This window comes from Physeter macrocephalus, chromosome 20, assembly GCF_002837175.3.
Source record: "Physeter macrocephalus isolate SW-GA chromosome 20, ASM283717v5, whole genome shotgun sequence".
NCBI lineage: Eukaryota > Metazoa > Chordata > Mammalia > Artiodactyla > Physeteridae > Physeter > Physeter macrocephalus.
Window position 1 is genome coordinate 16,258,767 of NC_041233.1, and position 18,925 is coordinate 16,277,691.

The window sequence follows — 18,925 nt, forward strand, 5'->3', positions numbered from 1 at the left end:
TAGGTCAGAAAGAGAAAAACAAATACCATATGCTAACACATGTATATGGAATCTAAAAAAAAAAAGGTTCTGAAGAACCTAGGGGCAGGACAGGAATAAAGACACAGATGTAGAGAATGGAATTGAGGAAACGGGGTGGGGGAAGGGGTAAGCTGGGATGAAGTGAGAGAGTGGAATTGACATATATACACTACCAAATGTAAAACAGCTAGCTAGTGGGAAGCAGCCGCATAGCACAGGGAGATCAGCTCTGTGTTTTGTGTCCACCTAGAGGGATGGGATAGGGAGGGTGGGAGGGAGACACAAGAGGGAAGAGATATGGAGATATATGTATATGTATAGCTGATTCACTTTGTTATAAAGCAGAAACTAACACACCATTGTAAAGCAATTATACTCCAATAAAGATGTTAAAAAAAAAAACAACAAGCAGTCTGAAGTTTTACCTTTATTTTGCAGATGAGGAAACAGAAGTCCAGCGAAGTAAACTGACTTGCTCAGGTCTAATCATTTAAGGAGCTAGAGCTGGGATCATAAAACCAGGCTCCATGGTACAGTGCTTATCGTGAACTGAAGCCAATGTGCCAGGTCCAGGACAGGTGAATAAAAAGCATGAGAGCGCTGCCTTCAAGAAACTTTTCAACATAGTACCAATATGACCCTATTAGCAACAGTTTTTTTTTTAATATAATAGTACAAGGCCATTGCTGTACACCTGAAACTAACACATTGTTAATCAACTATGCTCCAATATAAAATAAAAATTAAAAGAACAGTACAAGTCCTATAATAAAATTAATCATAAAGCTAAACATTCCTTAATGTTTAAAAATATAACCAGTTTTCTCTTTTTCTGTTAGAATTTTTAACTACATTATTCCTATTATTCTAGACCGGAGAAATGAAAGCTGCTTGTAAACGCTAGTTAAATATTACACAATTAACTAGAGGTTATTATTTCCATCTCTAGAAAGAGAAACTAAATTGATAGCTTAATATTTTAAAACACTTCAAGAATGTACCAATTTAAAATTGTCAAATAAGAACTAAGAATTCTTGACATTTATTATCCTGACAATTCATATTTATTTTGATCAAGTTGCTGAAATTTTTAATGCAATTTTCACGTATTACAACATGGCTAAGTATTTTAATTATCAATAGTTCTCACGTGAAATCTGAGGCTTATAGAAAACTGGGTTTTCAAGAGGGTGCTGCATGAACAGTAAAGAACAAAATTCAACTCAATTAAGCAAATATTTATTATTATATGTAAGGTTGGTAATGCACAATGAGATGTGTTAGACACAATTCCTGCTTTCAAGAAGCTTAAAACCTAGTAGGAAGGATGACAATCATACACATATCTACAGTTTTTAAAATATGATATTTATTATGCTTTAAATGCGATGTTTTACATATCACACACCTTACATAAACCTTAACATAAGCAGCTGGAGCAAAAAAATTTTTTCAAACATCCAAAATATCCTTATTTGGAATGAAAAATATATTGTATATATTACATATGATGGATATTACATAGTGGTGGAAATCTATGAACTGCAGTCACAAGTAACAACAGGATAAGTCTCAAAAATAGGATGCAGTAAAGAAGGGAAGGTGTTAGAGAAGGAGAGAAGGAAGAAAGACCACAGAGTATCTGGAAGGAGTTGTGAAAGAAAGATGAAGAGCTTCTTCGAATGATTTTTAGCAAGGGGTACATGATTTCTTAGAATCAGGAATAAAATAATTTTTTTAAAAAAAGGAGAGTGGTAAATTATATAAAGGAATTTCAAGGTAAGGTAAGGAGAGGTAAGGAGAATTGAAATTCAAAGAATTAAGGATTGACAAGTATTCCACTCAAGTCCTTCCAGGGTTAGGGTGGATGGGATTGGAGCTTGATCAGAGGAGAAGTTCACAAACTTGAGAACCCGAAAGAATGGCTCTAATTATTTAACCATACAGTTAATCTTATATCTAATTAAGTTGAGCTTGTTTAAAAAGATCCCTAGGCCATACTCAGAGATTCTGATTTAGTTGGTCTGGAATAGAAACTGGAATCTATTCTTTTAAGAACCATCACAGGTTTTGAACACAGGTTGCACAAACAATTTTGAGATATATAGATTGGAGTCACTTTTGAAAATGTAACAGAAAGAGGATGAAAATAAACCTTTTAAACACATACTTGATGGGCCCATACTCACACAGACTGAACTAAACGGCCCGGGATAAATTCTTAGACGGGGGACTTAATCAAAGGCCTGTCACCTACAAATATGTAAATATAACATACATATAAACATGTACTATTTCTCCCAAAAAAATTTCAATAGGGACTTAGGAGTACCACACACTCTCACCAACAGTTAAGCAATAATACTCTATCTGACACTTGATAATTTGGCAATAAGAAAGAAAATTTTTATCCAGATTTTCCTAATAATCAGTGAAACTGAAAACATTTTCTTAGTATGACATGGAAAATTTGATTAACATGTGAATGTCCACAGCTCTCCTCCTTCCACTTCCTTCTTTCTTAAAAAGGAATGACTTGCTGATACTAAGTTGACAAACATAATAAAGGCAACAAAGTAAGAAATGTTGGGGGGAAGTGATCTTGTTAGCTGGGATCTGAGGAAAAAGCTTTAGAGTGTGACCTGTAAGAAGCCCCAGGGCAGTAAGAGAAATGGGGAGGAGAAAAGACCTTGCAAGAATAATCTGGTTTATGAATTAAATTCCCTTTAATGCTCTTTGAAGAAAAAATGGAACTCCTTTTTAATAACTTTTGGGGTTGAACTATGCTTCTTGAACAAGACCCAGTTCTGAACTTGGACCATGTGTATTCGTAAATCAGTTAGGATTACAGTTTGTCCTGGCCATTTGCACCACTTTTATAAATTATGTGTTGATATTTGTGCATTTTTTTCTACCAAGATTTTTTTTTCATTAATAAGCTTCATTTTCTAGAGCAGTTTTCGGTTCACAAAAATTGAGGGGAAAGGACAAAGAGTTCCCATATACCTTCTGTCCCCACACACATACAACCATCCCACTATTAATATCCCCACCAGAGCGTTACATTTGTTAGAATTGATGAACCTACACTGACGTATCATTATCACCCAAAGTCCACAGATTACATTAGAATTCACTCTATTGTATATTGTATAGATTTGGACAAAAGTATAACGACATATTTATACCACTGTAACAACATACAGAATAGTTTCACTGCCCTAAAAATCCTCTGTCCTCTGCCTATTCATCTGCAAAGCTTTTAATTTTAATGAAGTCCAGCTTATCAATTATTTATTTCATGGATAATGCCTTTGGTGTTATACCTAAAAAAATCATTGCCATATTCAAGGTCACTTAAGTTTTCCCCTATGTTATCTTCTAGAAGTTTCAGAGTTTTGCATTTTACATTTAGGTCTATGATACACTTTTAGTTAATTTTTATGGAAGGCCATAAGGTCTATGTCTAGATTCGTCTTTGCATGTGGATGTCCAGTTGTACCAGCACTATTCGTTGACAAGAATATCTCTGCTCCAATGTATTCCCTTTGCTTCTTTGTGTCAAAGTTCAGTTGACTATATTTATATGCTTTTATTTCTGGGCTCTCTATTCTATTCCACTGATGTACTTGTCTATTCTTTCACCAATACCATACTGTCTTGATTAATGTAGCTTTATAGCAAGCCTTGAAGTCGGGTAGTGTCAGTTCTAACTTTATTTTTCTTCAATACTGAGTTGACTATTGAGTCTTTTGCCTCAGCATACAAACTTTAGAATCAGTTTGTCAATATCTACAAAATTACCTCCTGGAATTTTGATTTGGATTGCACTGAACCTACAGATCAAGTTGGGAAGAACTGACATCTTGACAGTATTGAATCTTCCTAACCATGAGCGTGGAATATCTCTCCACTTACTTAGTCTTTGATTTCGTTCAGAGTTTTGGGGTTTTGTTTTTGTTTTTTTGCCACCCTGTGTGGCTTGCAGGATCTTAGTTCCCTGACCAGGGATCGAACCCGGGCCCCCAGCAGTGGAAGTGCAGAGTCCTAAACACTGGACCGCCAGGGAATTAATCAGAGTTGTATCGTTTTCCTCAAATACATCTTAATTTTGTTAGGTTTATACCTAAGTTTTTCATCTGGGGGGACACTAAAGTAAATGATATTGTGCTTTCAATTTCAAATTCTACTTGTTCACAGATAGCACATAGGAAAGCAATTAACTTTTTTATATTAACCTTGTATCCTACAACTTTGCTATAATCACTTATAATCCAAGAATCTTTTTGTCAATTACTTCTGATGTTTTATTACACAATCATGTAGAAATAACACTGCAAACAAAGACAGTTTTATTTCTTCCCATTCAGTATAATTTTTTTCCCTTTTCTTATCTTATTGCATTAAGTTGGACTTCCAGTATGATGCTGAAAAGCAATGGTGAGAAGGGACATTCCTTTTTTATCCTTTCTTAGAATTTCTACCTCTCTGCTTACGCTGTCCATCTATGCTTGCATGTTGTCTAGTTTCCCCATTAAAACCCTTAGTATATTAATCATAGTTCTTCTTTATATTCCTGGTCTGATAATTCCAACATTCCTTCCACATCTGACTCTGGTTCTGATGACTGCTCAGTCGCTTCAAACGGATTTTTTGCCTTTTAGATGCCTTGTAATTTTTTGTTGAAAGGCAGACATGAAGCACTGGGTAAAAGGAACTGTGGTAGAGTAGAGGTATGGTGGGGAAGGGGGAGCATTCTATAGCATTCTATAGTCCTATGATTAGGTCTCAGTCTTCCAGTGACCCTAAACCTCTGGACTGTAAACTTCACCAATGCTTCTCAGTCTCCACTTCCCTTAGATGGGACAGGATGTCTGGAGGGGGCAGGAGTTACGTATTTCCCTTCCCTTACGTGTATGGCTAGAGGGGCTCAAATTAGGTTTTTCCCTTCCTCCGGTGGAAGGCTAGAGCTGGCTGGTGTGGGGTATTTCCCTTCCCCCAGTTAGGTTAGGCTCTGGTGAAATAGTTTCTCCCGAGGGCATACTTTGTTAAGAAGAGCAGAATGCACTGGTATATTTCAAAATGGTTTCTTTTTCGTTCCCCTGCTTCCAGCAGGGGGAATTTTTCTTCAATACTAACTGTGAAGATCGGGTAGAGCTCCTATGACTGGATTCTCTTGCAGTTTTTAACTCTAGGAGTTGTCCACACTGAGCCTCCAGATTCAATTACAGTTTAGGTTTTCCTACCCTGGCACTGGTTCTTGCAGAGGTTTCCACTCCACTGAGTTGTGATTCTCCATATCTGCCTGTTTCTGTAATCTGGGAGACAGCAGTTTATCCTATGACCTATGACCTTACTTCTCTGAAGCATCTAAGAAGAACTGTTGATTTTTTAGTTTGTTCAGCTTTTTGCTTGTTGTTAGAGTGGCAACTCCTAAGCTGCTTCTTACATGCCAGACTGGAAACCAGAGATTCTGAGTTTTGAGACACATTTTTAATTAATGCTTTTTTTATGAGTGCTTTGTATATTAAGAATATTAACCTTTGTTGGGTTTTACGAATGTTTTTCCCCAATTTGTCATTTGTCTTGAAATCTTATTTATATTGTTTTTTGAAGGCACAGGGGTTTTAAATTCTTATGCAATCAAGTCTATGAAATTTGCCTTTCTGGTTTCTGATTTTATGGCATGCTTTGAGAGGCCTTTCCATTATTATCATGATTTTTTTTTTTTTTTTTTTTTTTTTTTTTTTTTTTTTGTGGTATGCGGGCCTCCCTCTGTTGTGGCCTCTCCCGTTGCGGAGCACAGGCTCCGGACGCGCAGGCTCAGCGGCCATGGCTCACGGGCCCAGCCGCTCCGCGGCATGTGGGATCCTCCCAGACCGGGGCGCGAACCCGGTTCCCCTGCATCGGCAGGCGGACGCGCAACCACTGCGCCACCAGGGAAGCCCCTATTATCATGATTTTATTACCTTCACATGTTTTCTTTTTATACTTTCATGTTACTTTTAGTTTTTACATTTACAGTTCTTATCCATCAAGAACTACTTTTTCTTCAGATTTTATTAAATGGCTAGCTGGCTGTCATAAAATCATTTACTAAATAAATCCATCATGTCCCAACTGATGTAATATTCTACCTTTATCTTAGACTAAATACCTATATACAATTGGGTCTCTTTCTAGACTTTACTCTTGGCCAAAAAACAAAACAAAACAAAACAAAACCTGACAACAGAGATACGCCTCTAGAGGAACTGGATAGCTGGAGACAGGTGATAAAAGAAGAATAACAGACTAACTTTTCATTGTTCACCCTTTTGAATTATATTCTGGGTGCTTTCAACTACCACTCAAAAACATCAACAAAAATTGTTTAAAGTTCTGCTTACTAGACATAACAGAATTATCAAATATTTCAGCTCTCTGTAAATGACATCATAACAACCCCCATATGCACCTGAACAATTCCAAAATCATAGATCTACCTTGATTTCAAAACTGGGAACTATGATTTAAATGAATAGTAAAAGTGCCTCAAATATGTCTAAATCCTTAATCATTGTAAGCAAAGCTGCTACCTCAAATGTATAAGAACCTCAGATATGTGTTCCCTAGATACAGCCATCACAGACATATTTTGCTTTTTTCATGGAATGTTAGCTAGTAACTATCAAATACTTAATTCACAATCTAATCTTTCACCTAGGGGCAGGACAGGAATAAAGACCCAGAGGTAGAGAATGGACTTGAGGACACAGAGAGGGGGAAGAGTAGGCTGGGACAAAGTGAGAGAGTGGCATGGACTTACATATACTACTAAATGTAAAATAGATAGCTAGTGGGAAGCAGCCGCATAGCACAGGGAGATCAGCTCGGTGCTTTGTGACCACCTAGAAGGTGGGATAGGGAGGGTGGGAGGGAGACGCAAGAGGGAGGAGATATGGGGATATATGTATATGTATAGCTGATTCACTTTGTTATAAAGCAGAAACTAACACACCATTGTAGAGCAATTATACTCCAACAAAGATGTTAAAAAAAAAAAGAATCTAATCTTTCTATTCTAATGCAATCCAATTATTTTATTTTCAATATTATTTCTTTATAATTTGATTTCAATGTCATCTGCCAAATTTGACCTCTGTTGTAACCATAATACCATAAAGCAAACTGGCTAAGACAAAAAACATTCATCTGGCAGCAGATGGAAAAACAACAGGTTTTGTCTTTTAAGTCATTCTCTTTAAGATCCTCTCCCTCACACTATTTTCTAAACAACTATGAAAGGTAGACTCATTTAGTCATTTTAGCCTTCTGTAAATAAAAATATTTTCAAGCACTTGAAAATACTCCTCCAACAGAAACGTGAAGGTAACCTAGTATTTAGTTTCAATAGCATACTCATTAATTATATAGATTAGATACTATCTCTGTACCCTGTAATTCTCTCACTCTCTGCTCTCCTAGATACTTTCCCACTCTCTTTTTTTTTCCTAATAAATAAACTCCTTTAACATGTAGAAGACACATATTCCACATATCTCCCAGGAGCTCTAAGTGAAAATGCAGAAGAGAAACCAATTCTTTTTAATAGTCTAATTACCCTTAGTTTTTAAAACCCCTTGCATTTGATCATCATAACATTATCATCCCCATTTAACAGGAAACAGATCGACCTGCCACACATCACATTACTGGCAATTAAAATAGGTCTCCTGATGTCCTTTGCCCTAAATATGCTGCATCCCACCATGATTAAACTCAATACCCAAAGAAAAGTCTTTGTAGAATACAATGAAGGAAGTGCTCAAATGAATACTAGTAATATATGTTTTTTAAAAATCAATTAAGTTTAGTATTTAAAGAAACAATTTTCCATCTTGTAAACAAGAAATGATCTCAAGTATACCAAAAGAGACCACACTTTAAAAGGCAGCAGGTAATGTATTTCCTTTTCTCCCACTGTCTCCAGAGCCTTGTCTTACACCATGAAGCACTTACCTAATGGCCACCTACTACTAAATCTCAACTATACACCCACTACTAAAATCTGGGTACTTCCCATGTGAGACTTCTCCTCAGATGAAATTACTCTTTGTTTAGGCTAAGAGTTCTCAACCGTATCAGGCTTGATGTCCCCCTTTCATAAAATATTTTCCATCTTCTGCTTTATCACCCTGAAATGAAATTAAAAACAATCTCCCTACAGACTTCAAACAAACCCACGTATCCCAAATAAAATATGATGGAAAAGTGAAATGAAAATCATTTAAAATAATATGTATTTCAATATATTAATCTTGAAACAAAACTGAACTAGAAGACATACTAGAAGACATACATGGTTAGTAGCTAACCATGACAGCTATGAATGCAAAGTAGTTTGTGATGCAATTTTCCAAAACTGTAAACAACTCTTGATTAAGTTGTGAATGAAACAAATCTTTCTTTTGTACAACAGTTGCATGGAAACAGACACTGGAAAATTCAGTCTCAGTTAAAACCACGGTTTATATGTAAAATGGAGGTTCCAGGTTCATATAATTACACATATAACACAAATGTCAGGCAGGATATTCCTAAACCTTGCAGGACATGGGAACATTCTTTGTCCAGGACAGCCCATGCATTTACAAAGAGTACATATATATATATATATATATATATATATATATAGCATCCCTGGCCCCCACCCATCAAATGCTAGTGGTTAGCCCCAATCACTCCAACAACCCCCCCCCCAAAAATGCCTCCCAACTTCCCCCTAGAGGGAACCCTTATCTGGACCCACTGCCTTAAACACAATTCTACTATCACAGTATAATGTAAAGAGCACTTCGGAAGCGTGGATTAGAGTTCCAGTTGTATCACCTATGCGTTATTTGGTCATTCAGTGAGCTCTCTAAACCTCAGTTTCCAGTGTACAAAATGGGAATAAACACTACCTAGGCTCTGAGTTGTAAGAGGTTGACTCCACAAATTGTCTGTAGCACAGGGTAGGTGGTTTCCAATACACGGCATATTCAGATGTGAAGAAGGGGGCTGTTGCAGATTGAGAGCAGCAAAAAGTGATATGAATGTGGAGGAGGTTGAAGATGTAACAAGCATACAGGATGAAATTTAACACACAGCAGCCTACAGACATTTCAGAGAGCAGTCAGCAGTCCTACATATCTCAACAACCCCTGAAAGCATTAGTGTATTATGATGCAGTGAAATAATATTCAGAATGATGACCCCTCCAAAATAAGAAGGCAAGAAAGACATCTTTAAGAGACTTCCACTGTTCAAGGCTGAAATTTCATAAAGTTTTCATACTTAAGAGAGTAACTGTACTAAAACACATTATTTGAACTTTTACTGGGCAATTACCCTATTCTAGACACTAGGAAAACACAAATAACTAATATACCATACCGGTCCTTAAACATTTTACCATCCAGTAATTAGGCATAGGTAAAACATAACCATTATATAAAGCAGAATGACACAGGTATTAAATAGATATTCAAGTAATAAATTATGGGGGCCTAGAGAAAATTATGAATAACTATGAAAATCAAGGACATCTTCATGGCAGAGCACACTGAAAACGACTCTGACAGGTAGAGAATGGGACGCAAATCATTAAAGAAAAAATGAAGTCCAGGCATAGGCACTGAGGGTGAAAATACAGCTTGGTTCAGAGAAAAATGGTAGGGAAAGGGTACTTTAGAAGCTGGAAGGGCAGTAAAAATTAAGGCTGTAAAAAACATTTCAGGACCTGTTCATGGAGGAATCTGAATGCTATTCAAGTAACTTTGAGTTTTACTGGGCAAGAGAATTTTCCAGAAAACTGGTGCTTATGTGGCACACGTGATCCCCAAATAATGTTGAATAATGGCCAAAAATAAGATTCCGAACAAATGCAAATTTTCATTAGTGAAATCCCTGAAATTAAAATATACTTTCTAAATATGGGTAAATAAGCAAAAAGAACCTAACCCAAGAGTAGAAAGCAGTTTCTGATTTCATTCCTTAAATAATGAAAATATTATTAAATGTATTGAATCTGGGACCTTAAAATAATTCAAGACAATCTTATATTTCCTTTTGATTTTCTCCCAAGCAAGTGGTAGAACTTTCTAAACATGTATTTAGCATGCTTTATGTCACCCCTGGAAGGCAAGAGGTAAGCTGTAGTATTATCAGCCTCTTTTTACTATGGGGAAATTGAGGAACAAAAAGAATAAATTACAGTATGGTCACAAAATAAGCTGTTATATTTCCTGGGGCTTTCAACATTCAATTAAAGGCTTGAAGTGCCCATTTCATCCTTTATTCTTCGTACCATCTGAATACTAGAATTATCTTTTATTATCGTCTTAACAGAAAAAAAAAAAAAGATGAGAATTAAACTTTAAGATCACTTTCTCGACTTGGTACTGCCACCAAAAAAAATTAGAGTTTAAATGCTGTCTCCTGAAATTATGATACCTGAAAGAGCTGTAAGGTGTAAGCAGTAATCCAACTTCCCCAAAAACAGACAGCTGTAAACAGCATGACAGGTCAGGAATCCTAGGCCCAACTTTTACTGTGAATATCTAGCAGGTCAGAGGTGTGTTTGTAAAACAGGCTTTGCAGATGTTGTGATGGAAAGTTGCCTTAAGAGGCCCAGAACAGTGCTATGTATACACCCACTCCTGCAAACTTTAAATCCAATGCTTTCCTCCTTCTGCTCCTCCCTGCACTGCACCACGCACCAGAAGACTCCTGGTACACACAGGCCTGTGCAAAGATCCTCCCGACGTTTGCCTTAAAATGCGGTACCTGGACGTCCGTCCAGGGCCTCAGTCAACAGTGAGAACACCGAATGTGGCTAAACACATCTCAAAATCTCTCCTCTCCAGAATCTAGGGCCTGGTCTAGAGGATTCTATCGGACACAGAGTTCCTGCTACTATTTTGTTTTTCACACAGGCACTGACAACCCCTATCCACACGTCCCCTTCCTCAGCCTCCGCCTCCCCCACCCCCCACGCCAGGTGGACTTCCCAGGGACAGAAGGAGCATGAAGAGGGAAGTGAGAGCCCAGATATCCGAGCCACAACGCCATCCGGCGCGAGCCGGGGTCCCGCCAGCCCACCCCCCGGAGCCCGGCAACCCAGACCCGGCCTCGGCCAACGCGCCGCCGCCGCCGCCGCCGCCTATCAGCGGAGCGCAGGGGCGGGGCTGGCTGGCTCGGCTGCGGCTCCGCCGGCGGGCGGGGACGGGCGGGGACGGGCGGGGGACCGACCGCAGCGCAGCTCGGGCAGCCGCGCGCAGACACGGGGCCCAGCTCCCGAGGGCGCCAGCGCGGCCCCGGGGAGCGCGAGGAGCCGGCGAGCGCGCGGCCTGCCGTTGGCGGCCTGGTCCGCCACGCTCGGCGCCCACGCGCCCCCGAGGTGGGGTCCAAGCCCCCGGGAAGATGGTGTCCTGGATCATCTCCAGAGCCGTAGTGTAAGTGCCGCTCACGGCGCCCCCGAACCCCCCACGCGAGGCCCGGGGGAAGAGTGGGGGGGGCTAGCAGCCAGGAGGACAAGGCAAGGCCGGGGCCTGGGCGGGGTGGGCTGGCCCGGCCTCGGGCCTTCCCGGGGTCTGGGAGCCCTCGGTCTCCTCACCCTAGTCCACGTCGCTGCGGGGCTCCCTGCGTCGGCCGAGGGCCCGGCGGCTGCAGCGCGGCCGGGCTGCGTGCGGCTCGTCTGCCCTGCTCCCCGGCGCTGGGTGGGCAGGCGCGCAGGGCAGGCGGCGCGCGCTCCCCGCTCCCGCTCCCGCTCCCCGCGCTGCGCGGCACCGCCCTGCGGGCCCGGGAGCGGCGCGCCTGGCGGCGGCGCCCTACACAAACTCCTCAGAAACTGAGCGCGGGAGGCTCCGCGATCCTCCTGAGGATGCCGTGGCAGCGCCGAGCCTTTGTATCGTGCGTTGCGGGTCTCCCAGGGTGGCTGATCACGTGTGGTAGGAGGAGAGATTTGTCTAAAAATCCGAGACCTCTCCCAGCTCAGATCCTTGGGAAGGGTCTCAGGTGCCTCAGGGTTTACAGCTTATCGAGAAAGGAGCTCATTATTGAATGGTGACATTCGCCTGTTCGTCCAGATCCCAGAATTTGGCCCTTAGTGGAAATATTTGCAAAGGGATTGAGAGGCTGCAGGTGCCTGTTGCCTTTGTTCAAATTATCGGTTCATTGTGTTTTTGCCAACAAGTGCTACAGGCCCATAAGAAAAAAATTAGTTGAGTTGTGGTGTTTACTCTGTAAAGGTATTTGTTGGGCTAAAATTTAATTTCCTCCCGTCCTCCCTGACTTAACCCCCTCCTCGAAAACAAAAGTCTCGAAGTAAACAATGACGTAGTTACAGCCAGGGGCCCGTGGATTCATTAATCATGATCTCTGTAGGAGTAGTATTATTTTTGTACCTTTATGAAATGTTTTTATGAGGTGGTAGTCTTCTCTGATTAGCTTTATAATGTGGGAAAAGTAACATTACCAGATTTTTAATTTATTTCTCAATGGGGAAAAGGAGCTAATTTTTCTGTTGGGTTTTTTTTGTTGTTTTGTGTTTTTTGGAGACTGAATTGCTTAGTAGCCCTGTTTAACCTGATTTACAGTAGTATTCAAAATGTGTCATTTGATTGTCGTAATCAGTTTTTTCTTTCTCGGTGTAGTTTTTAGCTTTAAAGCTTCAGAGCGTCCCGTGTTCATCTGTACAAAACTAAAACTCAAGAAATGAAAGCATAGCAAAGATGTCTTAAGATTTTTTTTTTTTTTAGCCTTTTGGGGACTTCTTTGAGTCTACATTTTCATCACACAGACATACCTTTCCCGACCTAGAAGATGTGTATCAATTGTTGTGTCAGCACCTAGGAAATCAAGTATCCCATTAAGACATTTTTTTTTTTAATTCTCTGGGTTCCTTTAACCAGTTCTTTAACTGACAGGAAATTGTGAAGCACTTTTAGTTTTCATTTTCTAGGAGCTATCTAGAACACGAAGGTTATTAACACATAACTGATCTTAATGGAACTGCCAGTTGGAATACACCGATACCTGCACAGTACAGGTCAAGTCTTCTAAGAGTTACACCCAGAGCTATAGAGTTTAGACAAGGAAGGGAATATATCTGGTTGGAGAATCAGAAAAAGCAAGGGAGATTACATTTGAGATGGGCCTTAAAGGACAGACCGAAATTCGACAGCCAGAGATGAAAAAGGAGAAGATTCCAGATAAAGGGATCACTGTGAGCCAAAGAACAGAGGGGGGAAAGCCCAGCTTAGTTACCTAGGACTTAAAGAGACTGAGGAGAGAGAAAGCTGGAAAGGTAGGCTGGGGCCTGTTTTCAAGGAATTTCAGGAAGAATTGATAGCTATTATTAGGCAGCAACGGCCTTGCTTTAGAAGATTCTCTCCCTGTGTGAGATGGTTGTGAATGGAGAGACTCTGAAGATGGGGAGGCCACTTAAGGGGTTCCCTAACTGGAGAGAGAGGATTAAAGCCCACAATGCTACAGAATTGAAAGTGTGAGGCAAAGGAAAGGGAGCAAAATAGTGAGGGAGAAAAGGTCATGGGAATGTATTTATCAGGTGTCTGGAAATGTATTTCATGAGCCCTTGAACAATTAGCATATTAAAAAAGCACACTTGTCAGGGAATATAAGCATCATTATATTTTGCCCCTACTCTCTAAGCACTGAATGTTTTCTACTCCCTTGATCACACATAACAGCACAAAGGATCAACCCCCAGGGTTTACACAAACTTGGAAACCTTTTTCACACCAGCAGAGAGATCTACTACATTCTTTCTAATCTACTGGAACAGCCAGCTAGTCCTGAGCCTGAAGAAAGATCAAACAGTTCTCGCACCATGAACCTCTGGTGGCATGTGCAGGGAACATAAGGACCCTCTTTAAGCAGAGCTCCCTGTGTGCATGAGCACTTTCTCCCCAAGCCCTGTGGCAGACCATTTCTGGGAAGAGCAGTGACTTGGTTATCAGACCTGGATGCCAGTTAATAGCTGCGTGGTCCTGGGCAACATACTAAACCTGAGCTTCATTGTTCTTGTCTTAAAATGGTTATAATATTTACCTCCTTAAAACTGTTGTAAAGATTAACTTAGGGGCTTCCCTGGTGGCGCAGTGGTTGCGCGTCCGCCTGCCGATGCAGGGGAACCGGGTTCGCGCCCCGGTCTGGGAGGATCCCACGTGCCGCGGAGCGGCTGGACCCGTGAGCCATGGCCAATGAGCCTGCGCGTGCGGAGCCTGTGCTCCGCAACGGGAGAGGCCACCACAGAGGGAGGCCCGCATACCACAAAAAAAAAAAAAAAAAAAAAAAAAGATTAACTTAGTTTAAAACACACCAGATGTGGTGCTTGGCATTTGTTGTGCACTTAAAACGTAATATTTACATAGATTTTTTTTTTTTTTTAACAAGGGAGAGGAGTAAGATGGTATAGCAAGAAGTATCCTTGCACTATGATTCTCATTATTGTTATCATTGGGAACCTGGAATTTAGAACTGGCTTTGGTTGTATTAACCAGCTGAATGACCTTGAGTCAACCTGTCACTGATGGTAGACCTCCGTTTCTTACTCTGTAGAGGTAGAGGGAGTTGGTAATCTCCAAAATCTTTTTCTTTTTAAGATTTTTTTGACGTGGACAATTTTTAAAGTTTTTATTGAATTTGTTACAATATTATGTTTTATGTTTTGGTTTTTTGCCTGACATTGAACCCTCATGGCTGCATCGGAAGGCCAAGTCTTAACCACCGGACTGCCAGTGAAGACCCTCCAAACTCTTTTGTACAGCTGTAGCATTCTGTGATGCTATGAGAGGATTTTCATTTTTTTTCCAGTCTGTTTAAAATCAACTTACCTTAATTTTACAGGCAAAATGGAAAGGTTAGTTAGCAATTATTAAGGGATAGTAATCTGAGACTACCAAATGATATTATATGTTATACGATATGTGGTACCCATAACCTTACCTTTTAAAACATGATTCTTAGAGGTTGAGGGAAACCCCATTTTTCTACCTTTTCTTAATTTGTGTATACAACATAGATCGTGGTGAAGATCAGGACTAAAGACTGATTGCCTGAATTCAAATATCAGCTCTGCCATTTAGTATTGGCTATAACCTACCCCATAAGATTAAATGTGCTCGCATACAATGATGTCCATTCTCCATCATCAGGTAGATGGTAAGTATTCAGTAACTGTTAGTAGTTGTTACTAGAACAAGGAAGAACGTATTTCGCTATAGTCCCAGCATACTGAATGTTTAAACTATTTTCAATTTACATTTTTCTTTCTGTCTCTTTGTGTAGGTGACATACTTGTAATTAAGAGTATGGTAAAATATTTTTTACACTGCCATTAATTGTTATATGGTAAGCATCTTCTACGTTGCTCTGAAATCTTATATCTTCTATTTGATCAGGCCAGTATTCATAATTTTCATAACCATTCTTCTATTTTTTAATTTTCCTTTTAGATAATTTCTAATATCTCATTATCATAGGTAATGCTACAATGTAATTATAGTGCTGCAATGGACATCATTTATATATACTTTTTAGTATTTCCTTAGGATAATATCCAAGAGGAGTACTTCTGAGTCAAAGGCTATAAATATTTTTATGACCATTGATACCAATTTCCAAATTGCTGTCCAGAAGGATATTAGTATTTTTCACTGCCACCAACAATGTATGAGTGCTGTCTTTATGACAGTGTAGCCAGACTAGGAGGCTTTAATTTTTTTTATACTTTCCTAATGAATATAACAGATCTCACTGTTTTCTTTTGCATTTTGTTTCTTATTAGCAAGGTTTAATATTTGTTCTAATATTTATTAATTATATCACATATTGTGCAAATAATCTTTATGCACTTTACCCATTTATCTCTTGGTTAGCTGATAATTTACTTGTTTGTCTGAGCTCCTTACATAATAAGAAATTAACCTTAAATCCTATTTGATGCAAGTATGTTTCTCAATCTAACCGTACTTCTCTCTCTTTAGATATTTTACTTTTACTTATATAGAGAGTTTATAGTTTAAATGCAGTTCACAGTTCAACTTGTTCATTTTTTACTTTGTGATTTCTTTTTCACTTCTAATTATAAAGTATTTACTCCAGATATTTGATTAGCACTACTTTCTCATATAGAATTAGATAAATTTGGAGAATTCCTTTTAAATTCCGTAAATCTGCATTTCCCTTTTTACATCTTAAACACATTTTAATTTTCCTTTTACCATAATTTTATTATCTGGCAGTACTAGTAAAACCTCAGTCTTCTTTCTTTAATTGATCCTCTTCCATTATAGTTAATGGGTATCTTTAGAGTCTAAATTAACATACCTAAAAAACCATACTCCAGCAGTTTTCCCCTTTCTTTCCAACTTCGTCTGTTTTCCCTCTCTGCTAGATCTTTCTTGTCAGCATGCAAACATGCTATTATTGCTCCCATCTTAAAAAACAAAAACAAAAACAAAAACCTCTTTCAGCCTACTATACTTTTCATCTCATTTACCGATTTCTTTCCCTCTCTTTAAAGCAAAAAACTCCTCAAAAGAATAGTCTATATACACTTTCTCCACTTCCTCTCCTTTGGGTCACTCTTGAACCCCTACCGTTTAGGCTTTGCCACCAACCACTCCACTAAAATTACCGTTCCTTAGGTCAGCAGTGGCCTCCACATGGCCAAACTGGTCCTCATCTGACTTAGCAGCAGCTTTTGATACAATTGCTCATTCTCTCCTTGTAGTACTTTCTTCACTTGGATTCCCAGAAACCTTGCTTTTTTTGTTTTCTTCATAACTCACTGGCCACTCCCTGCCCAGTCTCCCTTGTCACACTCCTCCACATGCCCTGAATTACTAAAGTTGATGTGTCCGGGGGCTCAGTCCTTAAACCTTTTTTCTCTTCTATCTACACACCTATGAGGACTCTTGCTAATTTATATCTGCACCCCAGACCTCTGCTGAACTCATGATCATATACATGTTTAAATGCTTACTTAACTCTACTTGGAAACATCTAGAAGTCATCTTGAACTTAAGATATCCACAACTGAACTCCTGAATTTCCTTTTTGATCTGACTTTGGCAGCCTGCCCCAGCTCAATTAATGACAACTCAGTCCTTCAGTAGTTCAAGCCAAAAACCTTGGCATCATCCTTGATTCTTCTTTTTCTCTTGTTCCCTGCATTAAATACTACAGTAATTCTTGTTGACTCTACCTTCAAAATATGCCCAGCATCCACCCAGTTCTCACCACCTTTACTTACATTACCTTAGTCCAAACCAGCATCATCTCTGAAATGTATTGTTACAAAAGCAACCTGTTTGTACCCTTCGTGTATGTGTTGGTTAAGATTATGACAGGATTAATGAAAAGATCTTGAGTAATTTTTAAATCCTTGGGAACTTTGAGTGCAGTCACAATTTACTAGTGATATTTTTCTTCATATGTGCTTTAAATATTTTTAAATGGTTGTAAAATCTCAATGATGGCTAAAATAGTTTCTTTCAATTAGGTTAAGGTAGATTTTAACTTTATTTACCAGTTTTGATGAGCGCCATCATGTAAATGTTCATGAGTTGTGTCTAAGAATAGGATACTTACTGCTATTAGACCATGGGAAATAAGGAAAATAGGAGCAATGATTTTTTCAAGGAAATTGGACAAGTTAAAAATCTTAAACATGTAATTTGTTGTGAATATCCTGAAAGAGGTCATTTTTGCTTCATTAAGACAGAAAACACATCCTAAACTATTGGGTCTTGTTTTCCTTGCATAGGCCAGAACTTCCAACAAGATTCCTTTATTAGCCTTCATTTCAGAAACAATTTGCTTTTGTCCATTTTTTGTCACTGCTGCTATATTAGCTATTTCTTTTTCCACTAGATTTTTTAACGCTTTTAGGGTAGAGATTTTTATATTCTCTTCTTTCAGTATAGATTTAAATGTTTAAACAGTACATTACAATAATAATAGCATAAGTGGGTAACTTAAATGTCTTAAATAAATACGATATTACTGTTTTGGTCATCACATGGAAAAAGATTACTGCTGAGTCTCTGTTAGCAGAACATGAGCTTATTTCTGTGTCATTCATTATGCATTTGCCCTAAACTACCCCTTTCATAACATTTTTTGAAGTTAAATGAAAGGTTAAAGATAAAAATTATTGTTATATGTGTCTTTATTTTTACAAAACTGTCTGTTAAGGGTTTAAGCGTATTTACCTCTATTACTGAAGTAAATTTACCAGCTTCAGTCATGTTGGAATTACAGAGACCACTATGACTAAAAATCTGGTGAGATGGCGTACTCACTAAGATACTGTGGACAGAGCCAGCAGTAGCAGTTGGAATGAAATTATTTAACCATGGCTAAAGATTATTTGAAGAGCAGACTAGCTAATATTAGAATATTATACAGCTATTCATATCGATATTCAAAGTATTTTTTATTTCATTTGAAGATCCTTTAAATATGTCAGGGTTTCTTAACCTAGCACTATTGACACTTCAGACTGGATAATTCTTTCTTGTGGGGGCTGTCCTGTGCATTGTAGACGGTTTAGCAGCATCCCCGGCCTCTCTTCACAAGATGCCAGTAGCACCCACACAGGTTTAAGAGCCAAAAGTGTCTCCAGGTGTTGCGTGGCTCTCTTGGAGTGGTCCTCTACCAGATACAGTCTGCTCAGCATCCCCATCTGAAAATGGCTTTGTTGTTTACTCTTTGCTCCTTCTATGGGAGAAATTATAGGCCATAATAATATATGGAAATTCATCAGCGTCTTAGGACATCTATCGCTTAAGAATTTTCTATATAAAATACTGTTGCTGATCAATCTGTCATAATTTTTTATTACTTATTTCAA

The 18,925-nt window shown here is 39.0% G+C and overlaps 2 protein-coding genes across 5 annotated transcripts in view; one reads left to right on the forward strand and one right to left on the reverse strand.

Moving 5' to 3' along the window:
• Positions 1-11,733, reverse strand: part of JMJD1C (jumonji domain containing 1C) — a 316,570-nt gene extending 304,837 nt beyond the window's left edge. The window contains exon 1 of the mRNA XM_055081404.1: positions 11,660-11,733. The gene's annotated coding sequence lies outside the window, so the exon portion shown is untranslated. The remainder of the gene's footprint in view (positions 1-11,659) is intronic.
• Positions 11,284-18,925, forward strand: part of REEP3 (receptor accessory protein 3) — a 98,734-nt gene continuing 91,092 nt past the window's right edge. For 2 of the 4 annotated variants that reach the window (XM_024115690.2, XM_028482036.2), the window contains exon 1: positions 11,370-11,498. In XM_024115690.2, the coding sequence (XP_023971458.1) occupies positions 11,467-11,498 (32 nt within the window). In that variant the 5' untranslated portion in view covers positions 11,370-11,466. Of the gene's footprint in view, positions 11,499-18,925 lie in introns of all 4 variants that reach the window. The other 2 variants (XM_024115689.1, XM_024115691.3) reach the window with 2 other exon arrangements.